The sequence below is a fragment of the Hoplias malabaricus genome, chromosome 2 (genome assembly GCF_029633855.1).
Source record: "Hoplias malabaricus isolate fHopMal1 chromosome 2, fHopMal1.hap1, whole genome shotgun sequence".
NCBI classification, from domain to species: Eukaryota; Metazoa; Chordata; class Actinopteri; order Characiformes; family Erythrinidae; genus Hoplias; species Hoplias malabaricus.
The window spans coordinates 31,786,152-31,809,398 of NC_089801.1; the positions used below are offsets into that span (position 1 = coordinate 31,786,152).

The following is a 23,247-nucleotide window of genomic DNA, read 5'->3' on the forward strand; positions in this document are numbered from 1 at the left end:
AGGGGTATTTAGAACAGATTAGCATTTTCAGGTTCCTGGTTAACTGCTGAATAGCTATAGCTTGAATGAATTAAGCCCATTCTGCTTTTCTCTCCCTCTCTTTGCCTTTCTGTCCTCCATGCTCTGTAACTCCCTCCAGCTTCTCCGGAACACTCTGTACATTTCCTTACCTCTTCCCCTTCTCACTCTGAATTAGCTGCCTTCTGAAAGCTCTTTATGTAACACAGCCTTACAGCAATGCCACCAACATTTGAATCCCAACACAGGTCTGTTTCCTCACAGTGTCAAAAGCGCAAAAGTAAGATGAAGGAAACCTCTGATAAGAAAGCAGCAGTAGTAAACAGGTCATTGGTTATTGATGCACTGTAATACAGTGCTGAGTACCACAGGAGCGCATAGTGAAACATGAAAATGTTGACTGACTCCTAGAGCCAGAGAATGAGTGAATGAGGGAGATCATACAGGCTTCATCACTAACGGGTGATTAGCACTGGCCTGGACATTAATAAGAGATGAGGCAGATTAGATTGAGGATAAACAACTAGATCCTGATATTATAGCCACAGGCACACACACGGCTTTGCTTTTATACCATGTAAGATCCATTTATTACATAATTGTACATATGCCATTTAAGTGTAATATGCAAATACAATACAGTTAACTACAAAATAGGTCTAAACAGATGTTAACATGTATTTTTATGGCTGATTTCAATTCATTTACAGCCAAATTGGCTGATTTGTATTGTTTTTATAATAAAAAGCACATGATGAAGATAACATATCAATCTCTCCAATGAAAAACACCACAACAGCATCTTTACTGGAGAAGTTAAAAACCTAGTTAAGTTTCAGTGGAACAAAAAGGAAAAAAATGTATTCCAAGTCATTTTAGAGCATTTCTATTGGTTCATTCTTCGTGAAATTTTCACACAATGTGATGGACAGCTGCTGTATTGAAATGATTTAATAAACTAAAAATCTACAAAATTGGAGATACATGTCTGTTATTGGACAGTTACGATGTGAAAGTTTACCTTAGAAACTTCTATATCTATATCTTCCAACTTTAGCCATGTCTATCTGCGTTCTACAAACTTAACATTCATCTCAGTGAACCAGAATAAAAAGATCTGCACTTTAGATTTTTAGATCCATATGTTGTCTTGAAAATGTATGGAACACACACAGTGCAGTGTCCAAGTGCATCTAAGTGGTAGAGCAAAGAGGCAGAAAAGCAGAGCAAAAGCAAGAAAGACTAAAGGGAAGAAAGAAGTCATGGAAGCAAAAGGAAGAGTGTGTGTACATACTGCTGTAAAGTGTGTCAATCCAGGAGAGCCTGGGCAGCCCGTGGGTGCTCAGGCGCTCCATCCCTCCGCCTGCTGAATCCTCCAGGGCTGCGTTTTTTCCTCCTCCCTCTCCTCCGCTCTTGTATGTGATCCCTCGATCCTCTTTTGGTGGCTCTCTTTCGCTTTAGTGTGCTCTCACAGAGGGATTGAGGAGGTCATGTCCAGCAGATAAAGGAGAGAGTAGAAAGATTGCGGCGAAAAGAAAGATCCAAGTGCGCAGGCTGTCCTCCAATCTCTGCGCTGTGTGTATATACCCTCACACACTGGAGCAAATACAGCAGACAGAAACCGCTGCCAACGGTTGCTAAGGGAAAGAAAGCACTCACTCCTCCCCTCTCTCTCTCTCTCTCTCAGCCACTCACTCTCATTCACTTGCCCGAGCCTCCCTCCCTCCCTCCCTCTCGCTGGTCAATCACGCTGCCTCTTTCCCTTGCACTGTCAGTTCATTTGCTTTTGTCTTGATGTGAAAACCTACTTCTCTTACAAGTCCCTATAAAAATCGACATCTATGACAAGCTGTTCTGTCTCACGATCATCTGAAGCCAAACACCGAGTTCTTAAAGGCAACAGAGAAGGGTTAAAAAGTGTCTCCCATTTATTAAAGTCCCTCTCTTTCCCTGTGGGACAGAGGCATTGTTCTAATACCTCCTCTTCTATCTAATTTTTCTCTCTTGGTGACTCTAGTACTTTCTTTCATTCACATTTTAACATGCTGCCTAGATATTTCTTTCTGTTTGGTCGATATACAGCATGTGGGTTTATACATAGGCAGACATTGACAATCCATAACTGTGTTTGTGTATTTGTCCACAATTCCCATTTTGGTTTTGGAAATACACACACACACACACACACACGCACTTGAACTTCAGTCCAGAAAAGAGGATTTGGATTGGTTCCGATGGCAGGAAACCATTTGAGGAAAAGCTCTGTGGCTTTTAACATCTGTCGATCGATCGGAAGTCACCACCAGGAGTCAGCTGGGATTCGCTGGACAGCCAGAACAGGTTTAGGACGTTCATTCAGCCAGTTTCCCCAAAGTGGAAACAGAAGAGAAAACAAGCTGCTAAAAGATCACCTCTTTGTTTTCAGGAGAAGGGAAGAGAAAAGCAAGAGCAAGAGCAAGAGCAAGAGCGAGTGAGAGAGAAGCAGCAGGGGGTAATGATGGAAAGCATGAAAGAGATCGGAGAGATGTCAGATGAGGTAGGTAGAGGGGGAGTGAGTGAGGGAATGGATAAAGTGGGCTGCTCATCGGGCAGATGGGTGCTCTCTCTCTCTCATTCTCTTTTTCTCTCTCTCTCTTTCTCTCTCTCTCTCTCTCTCTCTCTGGTTCCCTTGGCAACCAGTCTCGCCTTCCTTGCTGACCCTGTGGTGATTGGAGAAAGAGAATGAACGGAACTGAATGTGTGAACGAGAGCTGCTGCTCCAGAATGAGTTCCCTCTCTTCCTTTGGGTCTCGCACAAATAAAGCACCTAAAGAAATAGACAGCAGCTTTATTGGAGAAAACAGACAAGGACCAGCCTGTATTCAGACACAGTGTGTGTCCCTAACAAAGAGCAAGGGACCTGAACATGGGCATAAGGAAAAAAATACATCCAACATGTATGAAAAATGTAAATATTCATATAGATGTCAGTAAGGATTATTACAATATCACACACACACACACACACACACACACAAACACACACACAAACACACCCCATATCCAAAGCAACGTACCCTAGCAAATACAGCATTAGCAGTCTTAACCAAAGATTGCTCAAGCAGGGAAATAAACCTGTCTGCTACATTGTTCACTACATTATATCAACACTTCTGGACACATACACACAAACCCACCCCCACCACAGGAAGAGTCTGTGCTCAGGACAACTGCACTAATGTGTGAAGATACAACATTCGCTTCAGTGGCTGGTAAATGCAGTTATTATGAATACAATAGAACAGTGGGCTTATTTAATATACATTAAACATATTTAATGCTTTGAAAAGGTTATTTGCCATATATGACACTTCCTCGTTAATGAGGAATTGTGTGAGAGAGAGATGAGGAGATGGAGGTAGAAAGAAAGAGACAGGAGGTGGAGAGACAGGGAACAGAGAGAGAGGGAGAGAGCTAAATTCATGCAACATGCCCCAGGCAAAAGGGAACCCCCTTAACAGGCAGTGCCCTCCCTCACAGACCTCTCCCAAAAAAAAAAAAAAAAAAAAAAAAAAAAAAAATTAGACCCTGCTTCCTCCCCTTTGCTCACACACACACACACACACACACACACACACACACACACAGAACATGGGCTGTGATAAGCCAGACTGAACAACTTCAATTAGGGCACAAAAGCACTGGGTGAAATCCCCTCCAGCTTTGTGTGAGTACAAAGAGTGTGTTTACTCTATGCACGTGTGCACCACACACACACACATACATACGTTCAAATGGTCAAGCATACAAGTCCGCTTGAGGTCATTTCTGCCAAGACCCTTTCTATCGGTCCCTGAGCAGATTAATTAAAACACAAGTATTTATATGTGTGAATGTCTGTGGGGGGTTAAAATATGGAGATAATGTACTTGTGCATCTGAATGTACTTCTTCAAATCAAAGTGACAATGCCTTAAAACAAAGAAACAGGAAATATGGGTCATCCGCTATAAAACCACTGAATTTATGACTTTATTTGTCATATGTATTTATGACTGACCGTGCATAAATACACACACACACACATACACACACAGAAATATTTTGAGTGAGAGAGAGAGAGAGAGAGAGAGAGAGAGAGGGAGAGAGCGAGAGAACAAGAGAGAGAGAGAGAGAGAGAGAGACAAAGACCTGTACCTGTGTGTGAGCACTTGTCACTGCAGGAATAAGTGGCAGTTCATCAAAAATGAACATGGTAATGTGTGTGTGTGTGTGTGTGTTGGATTGTGGCCAACACGGTGGCAGAGGTAACACTGTGCCAACTTAAGAGTGTGAGAGAGAAGCCCCTCACAATAACAGAATCTCTGTCTCTCTTTGTCTCTCTCTCAGGTGCTTTGAATATTTGCAGGAGGAGCTTTAACATATGTGAGATAAAGAGAATAAAATGTAAAATGTAAACATTAAAGTGCTCTTGTATTTAACAATGGATACAACGGTCATTTCAAATCTCCATGAGGAATGAACCAAATATTTGATATTTTTAATTTTTGCTGCAAAATTACCATTTTGAAGATTTTTTTGTCAGGCATTACTGGCCCGATTTCATTTTGCCTATAAAGCCAGACACCACATACAGACCTAAAATCAGCCTCACCAAACAAAACACACCGCTGATGAACACACACTCACATTTCCACACATGCACATCCCATGTTTGTCTTCTTTCTGTTGCTTCATAGAGCAGCATGCATAAAAAATTGATGTGTGTTCATGTGGGGCAGTAAAAAGGCCATTAGCAGGCTCTGTGGCAGACTCACAGACAGCTGTCATTAACATGGAGCAGATCTGGAGCTCCAAGGTTGACCCCCTCTTTAGAGTTACTCAGACAGAGGCTCGTCACTGTGGGACGCTTGCTGAAAACAAGCACACAAATGTCTTTGATTCAAAGCAAAGAATAGCACCCCCTTGTGGAGCAGTTTTTGTGTTTGAGAGAGATCCTCATATCCAGCATAAAACGTACAGGAGCAATATGAATTTCATAATTTGGACAGTAATAAATTTGCTTCACAGTTGGCTTTATTTTCCACAAAATGTCCGATTTAGCTTTGTCACAGCTGTGATGAATGATTGCACTTTATGATCTAAATGACCAGTCACTGGTGGTGACACGGACTTGGAGACTGGAGGGAGGCCTGACAAGATTAAATAAACCGAAAAAAAAAAAAACTATTAAGAAACAAAATCAGGAAAAGCAAAACAAGGTAAAGTCCTCCAATCAAACACTAGACTAGAACAAAGAACACTACACTGGCACCCACAAAAACACACCCACACAATTTCACACACAATACCAAGCCAGAGACTAGATGTAAATAGACAAGGGGTGTGTGTATATTTCATATGAGTATACAAATTACATTCTTGGAGCAACCAGCAACCACAGCCACCGAGAACGTTTCATGACAAGGGTGGGGCAAATGAGGTTAAAGGGCGGAGAGACAAAACCAAAACCAAAACCAAAACCAAAACAAGAGCACATGGACAGGGCAGAAACAGGGCAAAGCAGGGCAGGAAGCTACCAACATATCTCTACCAGTAAGGACATGTTAATTATCAGCGTAGAACTTCTACATCCGGGAAACTGCCTCATTACACAGACCAGAAAGCACAGCAGGAGCTGAATTAAACAATTCATTCTGATCACAAGATAACCGTGACAAGCAGACAGAGCAAGATCACCTCGTTTGACCAACCATGGGGTACAAAGATGGAACATCCTCCCCAAGAGGGAGTAGAGTGAAAGGGTGAGAGAGAGAGAGAGAGAGAGAGAGAGAGAGAGAGAGAGAGAGAGAGAGAGAATGACCATCTGGTACGGTTCCTGTGGTTTACAACAACACAATATTCATTCTCTCTCTCTCTCTCTCTCTCTCTCAAGCAGCACTTGAAACAGAGTGCCTAAATTGGACTCAGTTTCTTTGATGGGACTGAATCACACAAAGAACACTTCAGTGTTTTGACCTCAACTGTCCAATGTGTCTGCTCTCAGCCTGCCAATCAACAGAGGCCTCCACAAATGTGGAGCTGTACTTCATCCAAAATGAACATGGATTTCAGCAATGGCAAGCCACAGCTAGGGCCCCACTGATATTAAACAAATATAACCTAAAGAAGTGAGGCAAATGGGTTTAACATAGGCTTCTCCCGCTGTTTCCCAGCACCACTCACTGACTGTGCCTCTTTCTCATGTTGCCTCAGGAATAACCGGTTTCACATTTTCATCAACTCTCTATGAAAACAATTACTCATTCATTATTCAAAAGATCAGTATTCCATTTTAATTCCAACCTTTAGCTATTTTTTTAACTGTGTTTTATTTTTAAAAATATACATTTATTAAAAATATTCATCGCTATTATGGAATCAACACTAACATTTCCCATTTAGTAAATGAGGGGCATGGTCCTTTCCTATTTGCACAGAATATTCATAAACAGGAAAAACATTAAAAAAAATATTTGACTCCAAGCGAAATCCATGTGGACCCTCGCTGTGTCTGACTGGGGGTTTCAGATCCCACGTGTGTAAGTGAAGGTTTAAATCCTGTTGTCTTATAATAAGAACGACAGCTAAGTCCATTTCCCCCTGTGGAATAGAGAGATACAGCGCAAGATCAAAAATCCATCACGTTTCTTGTCCAGAGCAAACACAAGCATTTCCAAAAAGGCAAGCTGGGGAAATCACCCCCCCCCCTCCCCCACCCACACACGCGCACACACTCTCTCTCTCTCTCTCTCTCTCACACACACACACACACACACACTTCTCTCTCTGTAAATACTAGCACAAAGCAGGAAGCACTGGGACAGTAAAACAAATTCTATATGGCTTGGCAGCAACAAAGATTGGAACCACTTAACCTCAGCTACTGTTTAAAATAAAGTAATATCAGAGCCTAAATACACACACACACACTCCTGCATAATTAAACCAAAGGCATGTGCTTTGGCAAACACAGGGGGCTCGGATGGGGGGGTGAACTTTGTCTGTGCTTGTGTGTGTGTGTGTGTGTGTGTATAATTAGCAGTCTGGCTTACAAACCAATCACAGAGCTATGCCACACGCCACTCAATTCTGCCTGGAGACCCCATTTCCCCCCACAACCACATCCCCCCACCCACCCGGCCCCATCCCCATTCCCCTGGCCTACTTCAGTCTGTCTCTCCCCCTTTAGGCTGTGAAAAAAGGAATGGAGACCAACTCATCTGCTTGATGTTCATCTCCCTCTCTCTCTCACCCCACCCCCAACACTGATATGCTGTGCCAGTGGGCTTTGTGTGTGTGGCATTGCATTTCTTGCAGCCTTGAATTCATGCCCTTTGCCCCACCTCCAGTTTCTATCCATTTCATATCCATCTCTGTAAATCCAAGGGGTTTGTGTGGTCTGCTCGTATCTGGGTGGTCTTGAATGCCCAGCAACACTAAACACAGAGTGACATAATAATCTTACCACCGGCCTGAAACACTGCTGCATCGCTCTGCACATGCTAAAGCATTTAGCCACACAGCATGTGCAGATCTGAATACGTGTCTATAGGCGTTTCCTGGTGGCGCTGCTTTACTGTTGCATATTACAGCCATTTAGAGAGATACATTAAAATAATAAAAGAGAGAGACACACATAAAGGTGGGTGGAAGGGATTGAAAACACAGAAAGTGGAGTTAGGGGGGGGGGGGTGTGGAAGAGAGAGGGAGATGGGAGGGAGAGATAGAAAGAGAAAATACAGAGACAGACAAACTGGTAGCTAAACACGGGGGAGACAGCAGCACATTAATTACAACTGACAGTCCAAGTCCTCATTTGGCACCCATTCCACGCAGACATGATCACAGTAATCATCATAACAGTGATTATCATTACATTGTGAAACTAAAATAAATGAACCCACAGAACCCTAACCATATCCAAAGAAGTTTCAGACTGAAACCACAGAGCTGAGAATGTGGAAATGTCCTATATGATGTCAATAAGTGCTGTCAAAAACAAGTCTGCAGTAAAGCTGCCTAGATGCGTTTTAATCAAGTTATCGTTTTAGTGAGTGAAAGTGCATCACGTGATTAAACCAATCTACAGAGTGTGGAATGATTTAACAAAGACTTGTGATCATGAAACGGAAGAAATCAGAAAGTCCAAATGAAAATGAACTATTACTTAAACCTCAAAGTATTTCTAATTATTTGAAAAAAACAAGAACATAAAAAATCATTTGAATATTACATTTGCCAGTTAATGATGAGCAGAATACTATAAGAGAGCCACAAGATGCAAGTACCCATATTTTATCCACATTTTTCAACCCTAGCACAAAAAACCTCCAACACAGCCATTCTCTTTCTGCTGTCACTTCTTTTGAATCCTTTTTTTTTTGTCCCTTTTCTGTGTCTACCTGACAGCTTACCATCCTCGTTTTCAATTGATCTTGGCATATCTGCTCTCTTGAACACCCTTTCCATTAACCTTTTCCGTTCTCCATTTCTCCATTCCTCTTTCTATCACATTCTGTCCATCATCCCAGATCACATCTGTCTGTTGTAATAGAGAGAAGTATGAGCAATACCTCACACAGTCCACACAAAGAACCAACATTAGCATGGCAATGGACAAATGATAATACTACTACTACTACTACTAATAACAATAATAAAAATGTTCCATGTCAAAATCATGCAAAAATATGCTTTATATAACCATACAATAGGTACGGCAGATACACACACACACACACACACGCACACACAGACACCCATCCGAGCCTATTATAATAGCATGGGTCTACTATGAATTTAAAGAGCAGTCTTAAAGGGTTAGATTTCAGGCCGTGGCCTAATTGTTAGTGAAGTGAGCTTGGGACAAGCTCCCTTGACAAGCAGGACAACTGGGGGCAGGGGGAGTGAAGACACAGTGTTGTCTGCCCCCTTGGAATCCACGGCCGAGACACTAACACCCAATTGCGCCTCCAGGTGTGTTTGTGCACACTGCCTCAATGTGTGTGTGTGTGTGTGTGTTTGTGTGTGCGCGCATGTGTTCAGTGCCAAGGACAACTTAAATGTGAAATCATAATTTTATTTATCACTATATGAGCATGTTTCCTTTGTTTTGTGTTTTTTCCTCACATTCTCTGTACAGCAGGGTAGGGCTCATAAGTTTACATGACACCTACAAAATCTTCTTGTTGTCCCAGTTTTGGCTACTCCCATGAGGGGTTGCCACAGCAGATCAACCAATCTACACAGTCAACTTGCACAGGTTTTACACAGGACGCACATCCTGAACCAATTCTCCTTTTTACCTGGCCTGGAGACTGGTACCAGACACACAGAGAATACATGAAAATCTACATGAAAGGTCAAGAGCCCCAGACCCCAAAGTGCTGAAGCTGATATATACAAACTACATAAATATGCAATACACACTGTCTGCTGACTGTAACACCAGGATCAGGTGACTGATTTATTTATTTTTATTATTATATATATTTTTTTACACTGAATGTACTGACAGCTTTATTTCTACCATTGTGTATTCTATACCCTAAGCTCAAAACCTACCAATTACATGGATGCAGATGGAAATTATACACTCAGAGTGCCATTATTTTCTGTTTTGAGGTGAGAAGCCTGAAAACATCCTAGTGCGCGCACAAACCCACAAACACGGACACACACACACACACACAAACCTTTCACAAGCTGTGGTCTAATTCTGTCTCGGAGTTTATTGATTTTGTTTTGTTAGTGTTTGCATTTGTTTTTATGCATGAATGGCCTTGGTGTGTTTCGGGCCTTATGCTCATTAGCATCTCAGTTATTATTATCTCTCACACACACACACACACACACACACACACACACACACACACACGACTCAGGACTCAGGACTCAGGACTCAGGACTCAGGACTTTAACGGACCTCCATAAAACAGTAAAAATAATGTTGTCAGGGCATCATGGTTAGAGACTAATTTAAAAATGTTTTTAAATATCTGTGCAGATTTTAAGGCAATTGCAAAACGCTGCATGTATCTTTAAACAGGTGTCTTGATTAATTTAAAAAAGTAAAGATAAAAACCATAACCAGTTTAATATGTTTAGACCCTAACAACAGCAAAATACCAGCACTGTGGCAAAACCAACGCAAATGCTTTCACAGAGAGAGAAAAGGAGACAAGGAGAGAGATGGAGGGAGAGAGAGACACACACAGACAGAGAGAGGCCTAAAGAACAGAGCGGAACTGAGACAGGTGGTGTTGGAGGGGGTGAACCTAGCACTACACAAATTGCTTTTCCCGAATATCTATCATACGCTAACCTGAGGCTGTTTCTCCTCTCCGGGCAGCTGAAATCCATTAGTCACACACACAAACACACACACCACAGTTACTTGAGTCAGGCTGCACTCATTTTATCCAGACAATATTTATAAAGCCTCTCAGTTGAAAAGCTCCAGTCTGCAATTTACAGCTCTTTACAATTTACAACCTTCATAATCTAATGAATAGCTGCAGTTATGTGGATAAAGAGGACCAGAGTGAGCCTCTGCAAAACTACAGTACTGCTCCTTCATCTCTTCTCACACAAGCCAAGTTTAATCTCACACACTCTGCTGCCACCTAGTGTCAAATAAACTAGATGTATGTGCTTTGGATACAAAAGCGACGGGACTGTCAGGATTACGTATAAATAATGAGTAATTTAACAAAATGGCAGATGAGTGTGTTAGTAACCAAACATGCAAAACTGCAAAGCGACCACAGCCACTTTTCTGAGTGCTTCTTGTCCCTGGAAACATTCCTGTGAGGTTTACTTATGGGTGTGAATGACGGTGCTGAGTAATAACCTGACTGTGGCTGTAGTCACTCTGCTCAATGGGAGTTCTGTTGATTTCTCGGTACATGCCGACTTCAAGCACTTTAACGGCTGATGACTCAGTGGCAGCATTGTATGACGTCACTACTAAGATAGAAGAATGGGTATGTGTGGGAGAAAGAGAGAGAGAGAAAGAGAAAGAGAGAGAGAGAGAGAGAGAGAGAGTAGTAGTAAAACGTGTGTACATTTTAAAGGACATGAGCTCTCTACAAAGAGGCTAAAGTCTAGTCACTAAAATCTATTTGTTGAATATTTAATGAATTAAATACAACCCAAAAATCAAGTAAAAGTTGTTAGCAACTGTTACTCCATATATAAATACAGTTACACACATTCCAAAGTACACAAACCACTTCACTTCATCTCTTTGTAACAATCATTGTATGTCCACAAGGGGGCATGGCTCCAACAGCTTTAATCCAAGGGGTCCCACCTTAGTTAGTATAGTGCACCACTGCTATGTCAAATATCCCACCTCCTACACAATGACATCAACGTGGATGCTGAAGTCTAAAGGTGAAGAGACTACAGTGGAATCTACCTGATTTATTGAAATGAGAAAGAGAGAGAGGGACAACTGTGTTACTCATCTTTAAAAATTTTGAATCTACATTTCCCCTCATGGAGTTCTGTTTTAGGGGTAATTTATTGAGAAGTGAAAAGATGTGGTGGTTTGTGCTCAAAACCACATGGAAGTGCTGGTGGTAACTCATGCAAAAATGTGTATCTCACAAGAACACACGCACAAACACGATCTCTTCCTTCCTGTACCGTCTGCTGTAGCATGGAGGCCCACCATAATGAAGGTGACACAGTAAGGTGAACAAAAATAGGCACATGTAATGATTTTTTTCTTTCAGGGCCCCAGATATGTTGAAATTAATATTCCTTGGTATAGAGTACACTTGGTTGTGTACAACGGAAGGCTAACTTTCCTTTATCATTTAGAATTAAACCTGATGTATGTACATGACCTCATGACCTTGTCTATGACTGTGCCTCATGTAATAGACCAGTCATATTTGAAAGACTCCTTCTAGTTTTTGAAAATCACATCACAAAATCAGTGTGATTTTTTTTTTGTGGCATATTTTTTTAATCACTTTGAAACAGTGAGAAAGATCAAACAAACCACACCCAGAACAGTTGAGATAGAGAGAGAAAAAAGAAAAAAAAGTGTGTGTGTGTGTGTGTATATATATATATATATATATATATATATATATATATATATATATATATATATATATAATTTAATAGAATTGGGACTGGAATCACACATGAATGAGCACAAGACAAGACGTCATTGTGAGTAAGATAAAGCAGGCAAGAGATCGTGTCAGCTCCGCCTTTCACCAGAACAGCAGGAAGTCTCTTAAAAGGTGTACTGTGTGAGAGGGAAGAAAAATCAGTGAACAAAGCCTGCCCTTAGGAAAAAAAAAGTCTGCTTCTGCATTTTACACCCACAGTCCATACAGGCCCTTTAAAAAAATATTATCAACCATACAGTCTGGGCTGCGATGAAAGTGGGTAAACAATTTGGAAATATGACCTTGACACAGGATTACCTCCCATCATCTTCTCTATATCAGTTTATATAGTTATAAATAAAACATCTATAGAAAAATAACCAGTACAACAGAAAGTAGAGCACCAACAAAAGTTTCATAACTTAAAATTCAATCTAATTTAGATCCTCCTGATCCTGTATACTGTACCTTACACTCAGTAAAGACAACAATCTTGGCCCAATAGCCAGGACTCAATGCAATGCTGAAAGTCTTTTCAGGCTAACAGGATGTATATAGTATTGAGTGTGTTTAGACAGTGGCTTTCTGCAACCTTTGCAGAAACCCTCTTCATCACTCACTGCACAAGTGAAAGCTGAAAAAGAAACCAGTCCCTGACACACAATAGTCTTTACATACACAGATCAAGATCATTAGTTACAATAAAGTGTGTAAGAACAGGGTGATATTCATGTCTGGCCTCTTTGTGTCAGGGTCACCTGAAAAAGGACATAAAATGATTTTATTCACAAATACCACTTTCTGCCTCTGTCTGTGTGTGTGTGTGTGTGTGTGTGTGTGTGTGTTTGTTTGGGCAAGAAAGACAGAAACAGAGAAAACCAAATGGGGAGGGGGTTCTGTGTCACCATACATTAACCAGGTTCCCACAAAACCACTGAGCTGTATTGCATTTCCTGTTCATTTCCGGGGTTTCCACTGGAGTAGGACAAAATCTCCACACAGTACACTTTTCATTATTTCAAGCAGGTGTTTTCTCAACATCTTTGTGCGAGGTAATTGGCAAATGTGTTTTTGCTCACTTATAGGCCTGATGTATTCTTATGTTGCGTAAAACCACTTCACTATTAGAGCTCATTATTGTGTGTTTTGGAAGTGGGGGGCTATAAATGATTTTTGAGAGTGATTAATTACATTCTACAGTTGTTGTGGAAACAGATATGGCACTAATAATGTGTTTATCTCAATAATGTTTTTGTACTTGTATGCCTTTGTATGTCTGGGCCAATCATGGTTTATAGAGTTTGACTAGTCTCCTATAGAGAGATTCTCTAGAGAGAGTCTGGTGCACTTAACATGGGAAAGAACCGTCTATGATTGCAGGAAAATAAATCTGAAATGCAAAAAGGACCAATCACAAGTTTGCAATTTTGGCATGATGTGTAGAAGGAGGCGATTCATGTTGGACCGATACAAGTGCCTATACAAATCAATACACGGAAGTGTGTATACACAGATGCAGAGAACCAATCAGAATGCATCTGGCAGAATCATGAGAATGAGACCAGGTTTGTGCACTGAAAGTATCAAGCTTTCTGTCAACTGGTGGGCGGCACATCAGTGGCTGAGACAAGAGTTTGACAGACTTGAAACAAGGTCACAATACAAATGTGAAGCCACTCCTCTGGAAAACAAACACTTTAATTCCATGGAGTCATGGCCCTTTTCATTTTTATGATGTCAATTCTGTGGCCTTTGGCACATCGTGTGACTAAGACAGGACTGAATGAAGTGATGGAATGATCAAAATATTTGAGTGCAGAAACATAAAGAAACCGAAAAAGTGGTCAGGTATGATGTCAATTTGTAGAAAGTTCTCAGCAATGAATGGTGAAATGTTAAAACATGCTCTATGGTTCACTGAGAAAAGGGAAGCCACCTGCACAAACTCACTGATCACAAACACACACACACACACAACAGCATCTTTAATTTAGCAGAGCTGTGGTGCCAATCCAATAACAGCAGCTGGATTGTTAACTAAACTTTTCAAATCTTATTTAAAACAATGAAAATGTAGGACAATATGGAGGTGACCCTTACTTTGGACAGGTTAATACATAATAAACATTTCAAACATTATATGGTACAATACAAGAACGATTCATAGCAAAATATCAATTGCAGTGGTTCCCGAACCTGTCTACAACCAGTGATAATGGTACATAAAAAACTAACATCATCTCAAACTAAAAACTAAAAAAAAAAAAAGCTTTCCTGATCAATTAGAGCAAAAAATTATGAATCATGTTAAAGATAAATTTATGAAATCATTCTTTACATTTGTAATTCCAAAACAAATACCACCACAAATCTAAATATACTAATTAGTTTGCAGTTAAAAAGGAGTACTTAAAGATACTGGAACTGGTGACTAGGGCTGTACCTAGCCCCACTGGCACCATTAATGCATGCTCAGTGCCACCAGTTCCATGTGATCTTTACATTCTACCTCACCAACCACCACAACAGCACCTCTACAGTGCATTTGCCCAACTGGCCTGTGTTCTTCTTATCCACAACCACTGACTAGACCTTTCAGCTGTTTCTGATAACTCCTTCACAGCTGCCCTTAGTTTCTGGCCCCTGACGCCGAACTGGTCCACATACTTCAGTTTCTTCCTTTCGAATGCTTCATCTACTGCATCCTCAAATTAAAACCCTTAGCACCTGATTATGTCTCCATGTATACCTTCCCTGCAAACTAACCTTACAAGCTGATAGAATATGCTTCAGCGTGCCAACCCCTGTACTTAATCTACAACTAGGGTTTTCATGTACCCACTGTGCAAGATTTTGTGGAGTTGGAGTAACATCATAAGTTACTCCAAGCAAAAACTTAAAACGACTTGCCTCCATAGCCCACAGGTCTTGCCAAGTGATCTTCTGCTTCTCTATATTCTCCCAGCAAAGCCACTGACTTGTTTTGCCTGTGATGCTGCTGTTGCGCACCATGCCTCCTCTTCTTGATTGTGAATAAATCTAGTCATCATTTGCCTTCTCTCTGGTGATGTGGCTTTACTAAACGCTTTCCATGGATCATCTGATCCAAGACCCGCTCTTCCATATTGCACTTCGCCAATCACATCCCTTAGCTCTAATGAGTTTGTGGGTTCCCACTTGTGGGTTCCACTTTCTTCCTGTCTTTGTGATTGGCACTGCTGCTTTTACCACTGCATGTTTTGATCCTGACAAAATCATCTAGTGACTCACCTCTGTACATTTAAATTCCTCAAATAAACTTGTGAATGGTAACTCCTTTCCATCCTCTCTACTTCGGTGATTGAAACGTCAAACTGTCAACAGCCATCTAATGCGAGGCAGTAAGCCAAACTGCAGAGACCACAATTTCAGGTTCCCTGGAAGACATGATCTATCAATGCTACTAATAGCCTTCACCAATTCAGCCTTTATTCTCACAACTTGGTCGGTATCATTTAGCGCTGCACTATACCATCTACGTAAACTCTTCAGTGGTCTCTCCGGTACTATAGGAATCATTTCTCCTTCCATCCAAAAATTTTCCTATACAAGTTTTTCTTTGACAATCGACAGACTTCTAGGCTTGCTTGGTTTAACTTTCAGCCTAGCCAATCTTAGATTAGCAGTTCTTCCAACTTCCATAGCAACCAGCACCTGCAAGGCCCAGTAGTCATCAGCGTTGTAATGTTATCCATGTAAGCCCTGATTGGGGGAAGCAGAGTACCATCATGCAACATCTCCCTGCCTACGACCCACTTAGAGGCCCTAATTACTACCTCCATTGCTACCGAAAATGCTTATGGTGAAATCGTACATCCAGCCATTACACCTATTTCTAACTACTGCCATGATGTAACAAATTCTCCTTTACAAAAGCAAAACTGGATGTCCTCAAAATATGCTTTAACAAGTAACCTTATTTGGCACCTGTCCTGAAAGGGACAAAGCTATAGAGGGAAAGGTGAACCTTTTTTTTTTTACTTGTATTTATTGCACTAGACCATTTTTGAACAGCCTGATAAATTAATAACAAATCTATTTCACAGATTAAAGTTACAAGTTTAAGTGGAGCACCAGTTCCAACAAGGAAGTGTATCTTTTAAAAGGTCACCGGTGGTCAGCAAAGCTGCTTAATAATCTTACTACAGATGATTATGGTTTGGCAAATTTCACAGTTAATGCACCAAAAGACCCTATAACACAGATTTCACTGCTGATATGGTATAATTATCAAATTGTATCAGCAATTATGTTGTTTTTAGTTTCAGTTTCCCGCTGAACCTAATTATTGTTCCTCTGTCATCTAGCCAAGTGTCTATCCAAAGTACCAGCACCACAGACACACACCTTTCTTTAGGATCAGTGACACAAGTATATCTATTCTTCAACCTGCTACACCTTACGGTGCAGTGTACAGTGAATTATTAATAGAGAACTTAAAGAAACCACTAAGGTGTGGTACTGAAATTTCCATGAACATTAAATATATATTGCAATATAAAATGTATAAATTGTTTCAATAACAATGGTATGATTTTAAATACTTTTTCAATATTTCAGTACATTATTTACAAAATCTGTCACTGACTGACGTTCATTACAGGGCGCTGTCCTCAGTTCGGACTCAATTTGAAAATTAGTTTAAAAATATCAATGTTGATAAAGCCAATAGGTGTATGTTAGATGGTGATGTCATGTTTCTTGTTTGTTCTTGTAAGTTTTTCAGATTGGATTTTATACTGTTCATATCAATATCAGAATTATATTGTATCAACCTAAATTAAGAAATATATCATGATATAAGTTTTGCCCATATTGTCCAGCCCTAGGTGAGCCTATTCTAAGTTTGGCAATTCTGTCAATTTTGCCAGAGGTGAACTCAAAACCATTCACAAGAGCTTCATTTGCATTTTGTACATACCTTTACAGGTTCAAAAGTTGTTACTCTGCTGTATGTGATCTTTGGCACTTTTTTTTGTATATATTTTGTTACTGGGTTTCATTTTCTTGCCACAGTCTTTCTCTGACTGACCACATTAACTGCCTCATTGCCCACTGCTTTTATGACTACCAAGTTCACACAGGTTCCTCACTGCAAGCACTCCAGACTGAACTATAGATATAACGTCTTATAAGCACCTTCAACATAATTTATTCATTCAGCATTCAATATTAATGGAGAATAAACATGCTAGATATATGATGGGGATGGATGCAGGGCTAGATGTCAAATATTCCAAAATGTGTATGTAATAGTGTGTTTCAGGGGCCATGGTACAACACTAGGCACGCACACACACGCAAGCAGACAAACAAATAGATGACTTTTCAGACAGCCAATCACAGCATATGTATCAGTTAGCATCAGTGACAATGGAACGAGAGCTGCGGATTTTAAAGCGAATGAACGAGGTGTGTATGTGTGTGTGTGTAGGTGTGTGTGTGAGCAAAGTATAGGAACGTCCTCCTGTACTGCAGGATTTTGGAATAAGGGTCAACAGGTAGAATGAGGTGATATGACACTGCATCATGCTAAATTGGAGAAGCAAAATTCACTGTCCATCACAGCATCAGCATTTTCTAGATAGCCTAATATGAATACGTATGACAAGGTTTATCTGTAAACCGATGGTATTGCTTTACAGTAACATCTAGCATACTTGCTAGGGGGTAACTTTACCAGTAGTCCAAAGCCAACCCTGAATGGGTTTTTTTGAGTCATTCTCTTGTTATATAATATAGTCCTATCCTATCCAACTTCACTTTTTAATGCATTATAACCGATTATCACTTTTTGAAAACAAATTAGTTTTGCAATTCAGTTTTAAAAGGTATTTAAAGTCTTATTACTTATGTTTAAAAGAACAAGTTGGACAAATTGTGCAGAAAAATCACTCAACAATTTGTTTCTTATACGAAGAATGAAAAAAAAAGCACCATTGCTTGTTTAAAGTAAATATGGCAGGGTAAAGTCAGGTTGTTGGCAAGGATTTTGTTGGATTTTATGTTCAATAATTTTACTGCCTAGTTGCAATGTCAATTGGTCAGTAAGATCAGTTTGATCAGTCTTTTGGGTCATTTTCAGGTTTTTGCACTATAACTGATGCAATGCATATATATTTTTTTTCTTTTCGAGATCAAAGAAGTTTTGCAAATGAGTTTTGAAAGTTTTAGATTAATTAAAGACATTAAAAATCTTGTTTTACCTCATGGTTTGCTGGCATGTCTGATGTCAATACTAAAGCAACATAATGTAGATCTTTTAACTTAAAATGTGGTCATTTTTTTTTTGTTACACTGATTTACAATGCATGTAATGGTGTCTCAGGCATTGTCAGTGCTGCATGGTACTTACACTATGTTGATGCCAAACAGGAGTCAGATTTAAATGCATCACCTCAGCAGTATAAATACTGTTGAAAATTTAGGCCAAGGGGTATGAATAAGCGCTTCCATTTTATGTCATTGATAGTACTATTCATGGTTTTATTTCCACACTGTGGGCCTAGAAGTTATAGTTGGTTGTGACTGTAATTATAATTTGGATATGATAATATCAGAGAGGATTTTACTTCCCCATCCCAGAACACCCCCACTTTTGAAAAGCTTGATACACCCCTGGGTGGTAAGCAGCAAGAAGTTTAATGGTCTGAGACAAAAAATTTATGAACCACTCACCTGGTAAACTGCAATGTTTTCACTATCATAAATAACATGAATTAAAAAACAAATGCTCAGCAAGCCATCAACTTAAAAGCAAATATTTATATGCAAATATGATGTAAATTTAATCACTTAAAATCACACTATGGCTTTGAACCTGGGGATGCGTGTGCACAAGCTATGGATGTCTATTAAACCAGGTGTACACACTTCATTTCCACACTGCTTATGCATTACAAAAATAGCCCTGAAACCAGCAGATGTTGCACATGCTTACAAATTTTTTTAAAACGAACAAAGCAGGATGTTGACTTGAAGTGTGTTGATCTGATAACCCAAAAATTTCTCAAACTCAAACGAACTGCAAATCAGTGATATTAATCAGAACACATTTTCTGACCTTCAGTAGTTAATGGACTGAATGGTAAGAAAAACAAATGTGGTAATATGTCATGGCTTATAGGCACTATTACAGAGCAGCTGAAGAAATCATCACTAAAGAAACGCAGGACATGATCTTGTCAAACATTTTGGCTAGACTGCCTTGGAACTAGGGCTGGACGATACAGCGATATATTTCTTAATTTTGATTGACACGATATATTTCCAATATTGATATGAACAGTATAAAATCCACTGAAAAACTTCCAACAACAAACAAGAAACATGACACCACCATCTAACATAAACCTACTGACTTTATCAATATTAAGGTTAATATTAGACAAAGATGTAAAGAAAAAGAACAAAAGTTACAAAAAAAAAAAAAGTGTGGCACATCACCTCACTCAACCATAAAAAGGGGAAATTAAAAATTGTAGGGCTCAACTCTTAAATTAAATAGAAATGCTACAAAAAAGCAAGTGTACACTGCCAGAAGCAAGAAAGGACGTTTCAGTACTGTGCATTGGATTGTCCTGAAATCTATTGTACTGCCAGCTGCCAACACACTTCTTTTGAAAGTACATGCAGCATGATCCCCTGATTAACGGCAGGGTAAAAAAGATGCTCCTGTCTTAGGAGTTCATATGCTGCAGTGTGTGCAGTTCAAAACACCCACACTCACACACACATGCTGTTCACACTTCAACAGCCTGTCGACCACTCAGCTCATATGTGGCTCAACGAGTGTCTTGACGTACGGATCGCCATGGCAACCCACCTATTACAGCCCGATCGCCATGACAACCCATTTAACAGCGAATTTCGCCGCCAGTTGGAGATCCATTAGTGGTTAGCATCAAAGTTCAGAAAAAAGCTAAAGGCCTAAAAAAGTTTTTCTCTAATTGGCTTCAGCAAGTGCTTCCCAAAGGCCCTATTTTATATAAAAAAAAAAAAAAAAAAAAAAAAACACTTCTGGATGTGATTTTCTAAACACGTCCTGCAAGAAGCTGTTAAAATTGAGGCGACAGCTCAAGTCAAAGGGTTCAGGCATGTAAAGGGCACAGACTGGGCCACTTCACAGCACTAAAAACTAACAATTCACCAAGACATCCTCCCCTAAGGCATTCATGTGAGGGAAAAAGGTAATTAAAGGAATACTTCAGTATATCCAAAAAGAACTGTTTTAGTCCTTCCAAAGCAAACAATTAATGATGATCCTACAGTCCTTTTTAGCCCATCAAACAGTTCTACTTCCACTCTTCCAGACTTGTATGATATAAAATTATGACTGACCCTACACCATCATGCACTGTTATGATATATGTCGTTGTAGGCACTCATTATGTTATATATCATAGCAGTGCTCGGGGCATGTTAGTTATAGGTTGCTTGTTCTGTGCCTTACTAATGAATGCAGGGTTGTACATCATGAACATACGTTGCATGCTGAATACATATAAAAAGAAGCTAAACTGCAGCTTTAAATTCATACCTGGTCCAATGGTCTAATAGGTAGGATTACACAAGCTGGTCAAACAGATTGAGCTGAAGGAATATCCACTCAAACCTTAAGACTGCTTTTTAACTGAAACAAGGTAAGATATCACCAGATCCAGAAGAGTATTGTATCATAGAAATTATTAATTGTATTTGTAATTATTACTCACATTGTGTAATTGTAACCATAAAACAACACTGTAAGGACAACATCAACATACTAGACTAATAGTCTTAAAATATTTTGCCTAATCTTGGATGAACTTGTACTATAACTTGAAGACAAGATGTAACAGGCTCTTGGTCACAGTCAGACACACACACACACACACACAGAGACACACACAAACAGACAAACTTTTCACTATAACTGAAAGGAACAGCTGTGGATATTTGCTAAAGTGTCCAGTTAAAATCCAACCGAAAAACAAACAGAAGATGAGAGAAAGAGCGGCCCACACTACACCCACTCACACGCCTACAGCTTTAATCCCTCCACTGTGAGGGTCTGTGGGCAGATAACAACCAATACCTCTCCAGATTTGGAGAGGGAGATACTCTCTTCAAACTGTGAACTCCAGACACAAGTTTAGTTCATGCACAACACAAGCAGGCATGAACAAGTGGTACTGTCGATGTTGTGCTACCTTTTCACAAATATATAAAGGGTATTACTGACACTCGAGAAGCTGGTTTGTCTCATACTGTAGCACAGAATCACTTTCTGTGCTTCCTGAATACTCTGAAAAACTGCTCTGATTCATACACCTGTCCACTGCAAAAAAAACTCTTTTGTACATTTCGATAGAGCACTCCAATTATCTTGCACATTCCTAGGCATTTATTTCTTTTTTTATTTTGAATTTTTGGTTTGGCCTCATTAAAAAACCCTTTTTTGCCCAACCACAAGGGTGGAAGTGGCATAAGGCTAAACAGACACAAGAGCAATGAAGTGCATTCATACACACAAACTGACACAGGCCTACAGTGCTAACAAACATAATGTGAAAGTTTCATTATGAAGTCTTATGCATTTTCTTTTCTCTACCTCTCCCTCCCTCCACTCACAACAAGTCTTCTTTTCAGACAGGAGCTGCAGGAATGGGCCTGAACAAGCCCACTTTTTTTTCGGACTATGACGAGACAGAAAAAAATACTAAGTATGGAAGGTATGTGAAATGTCAGACATTAAATGTACACATACCTTACGTTAGATAAATTAAGAATGCAGCTCCTCAAAACATTCTGGCAATTAAGTGTCTATAAAATTATTATTTTCAACTAGGTTACCACAAAATAAACAACAAAATACAAGCAGCCATTTTCAGAGCAGTATTTCAAGACATACTAGTGCTTTAGATTTACCAGTGTGTTCTGATAAAATTAAAGGTAGCAGGCATGCCACTGCTATGGACCCAATACAACAGAAATACCTGCCCTGTTCAGTGCCATACAGCAGAGGAAGTCAGAAACCACTCTCAAAGAGGGTGACCTGCTCTCTTTCTGTCAGATACTGCCATTACTTTTTAGATATGGCATGCTGGTCTGAGCACACAAAAGCAGGAAGTTCAACATCAACGACATCATTAATATCTTCAAACAGACTCCCAAGTTATGATTAAGACGATATGCATCTTAATGAACTTTTCCGTTGAATCGTTTTCCGATTCCCAGCAGTTCACAAGAAATTACTTAGACAAGAAAAACTCAGTTATTTATATTCCTGTGAACAGAGATCTGTATCAATGTCTGACCCAAAAGTGATGACCACTGGGTGTGGATATTTATTAAGACAACAGAACAGAAAAATGTTATGACGGAAATCAGTACTTATGTGGACGGGCTCCCTAAGGGCTTTGGAGTTATAAGCTTGGCCCTGTCATCAGAAGAGCACTAGTTGGTGGTTCAGACATCCAAGGCCATCTAGAGAGCATAACTGGCCTCGCTCTGGGTGGGAAGGATTGGCACATCCCTCCCTCCAGTCTCTCTGTACATGGTGCAAACTCAGATGTGTGACAGATATAGGCAGTTTGCATTCTCCACTGGTCCATTCAGCAGTGTTGCATTAGCACAGCTTGGGGAAAAAAAAGCAGTGGGTTGGCCTAATGTGTCTCGAATAAGCATGTGTTTGCCCTCACCATGAAGAGGCTGGAGGCACTGTGTGCAATTATAGGACAGTCATTGATTGGTGGATCTGGGGACAACTAACAGTTTTTTTTTTTTTTGTTTTTTTTAAGAAAATGAATGATGGTGAGGATGTTAAAACTTTGACAATCCACAAAAGAGCCAATATAATTTATTATAGCCAAAAGATATCTCAGACAACAAACAATATCAGCACTGATATCATTCACTCTGCTGTATTACTTTGCTGTACTGATTTTGCTGTATACTGTCCAAAAAAAGTCATACCCAGACCTTTGTGTGTAAGAGCACAAAATAGCCTTATCCTATAAATAATAACATGGCAAAACAAAAAAAACAATTGAGATATT

At 39.9% G+C, this 23,247-nt stretch overlaps 1 protein-coding gene across 2 annotated transcripts in view; it reads right to left on the reverse strand.

Moving 5' to 3' along the window:
- The window catches only part of abr (ABR activator of RhoGEF and GTPase), a 145,929-nt gene that overhangs the window by 117,517 nt on the left and 5,165 nt on the right, over positions 1–23,247 (reverse strand). The window contains exon 1 of one of the 2 annotated variants that reach the window (XM_066658592.1): positions 1,313–1,611. The exons of the other annotated variant lie outside the window; for it this stretch is intronic. Within the exon in view, the coding sequence (XP_066514689.1) occupies positions 1,313–1,373 (61 nt within the window). The 5' untranslated portion in view covers positions 1,374–1,611. Of the gene's footprint in view, positions 1–1,312; positions 1,612–23,247 lie in introns of those variants that run through there. 2 annotated transcript variants of the gene reach the window in all.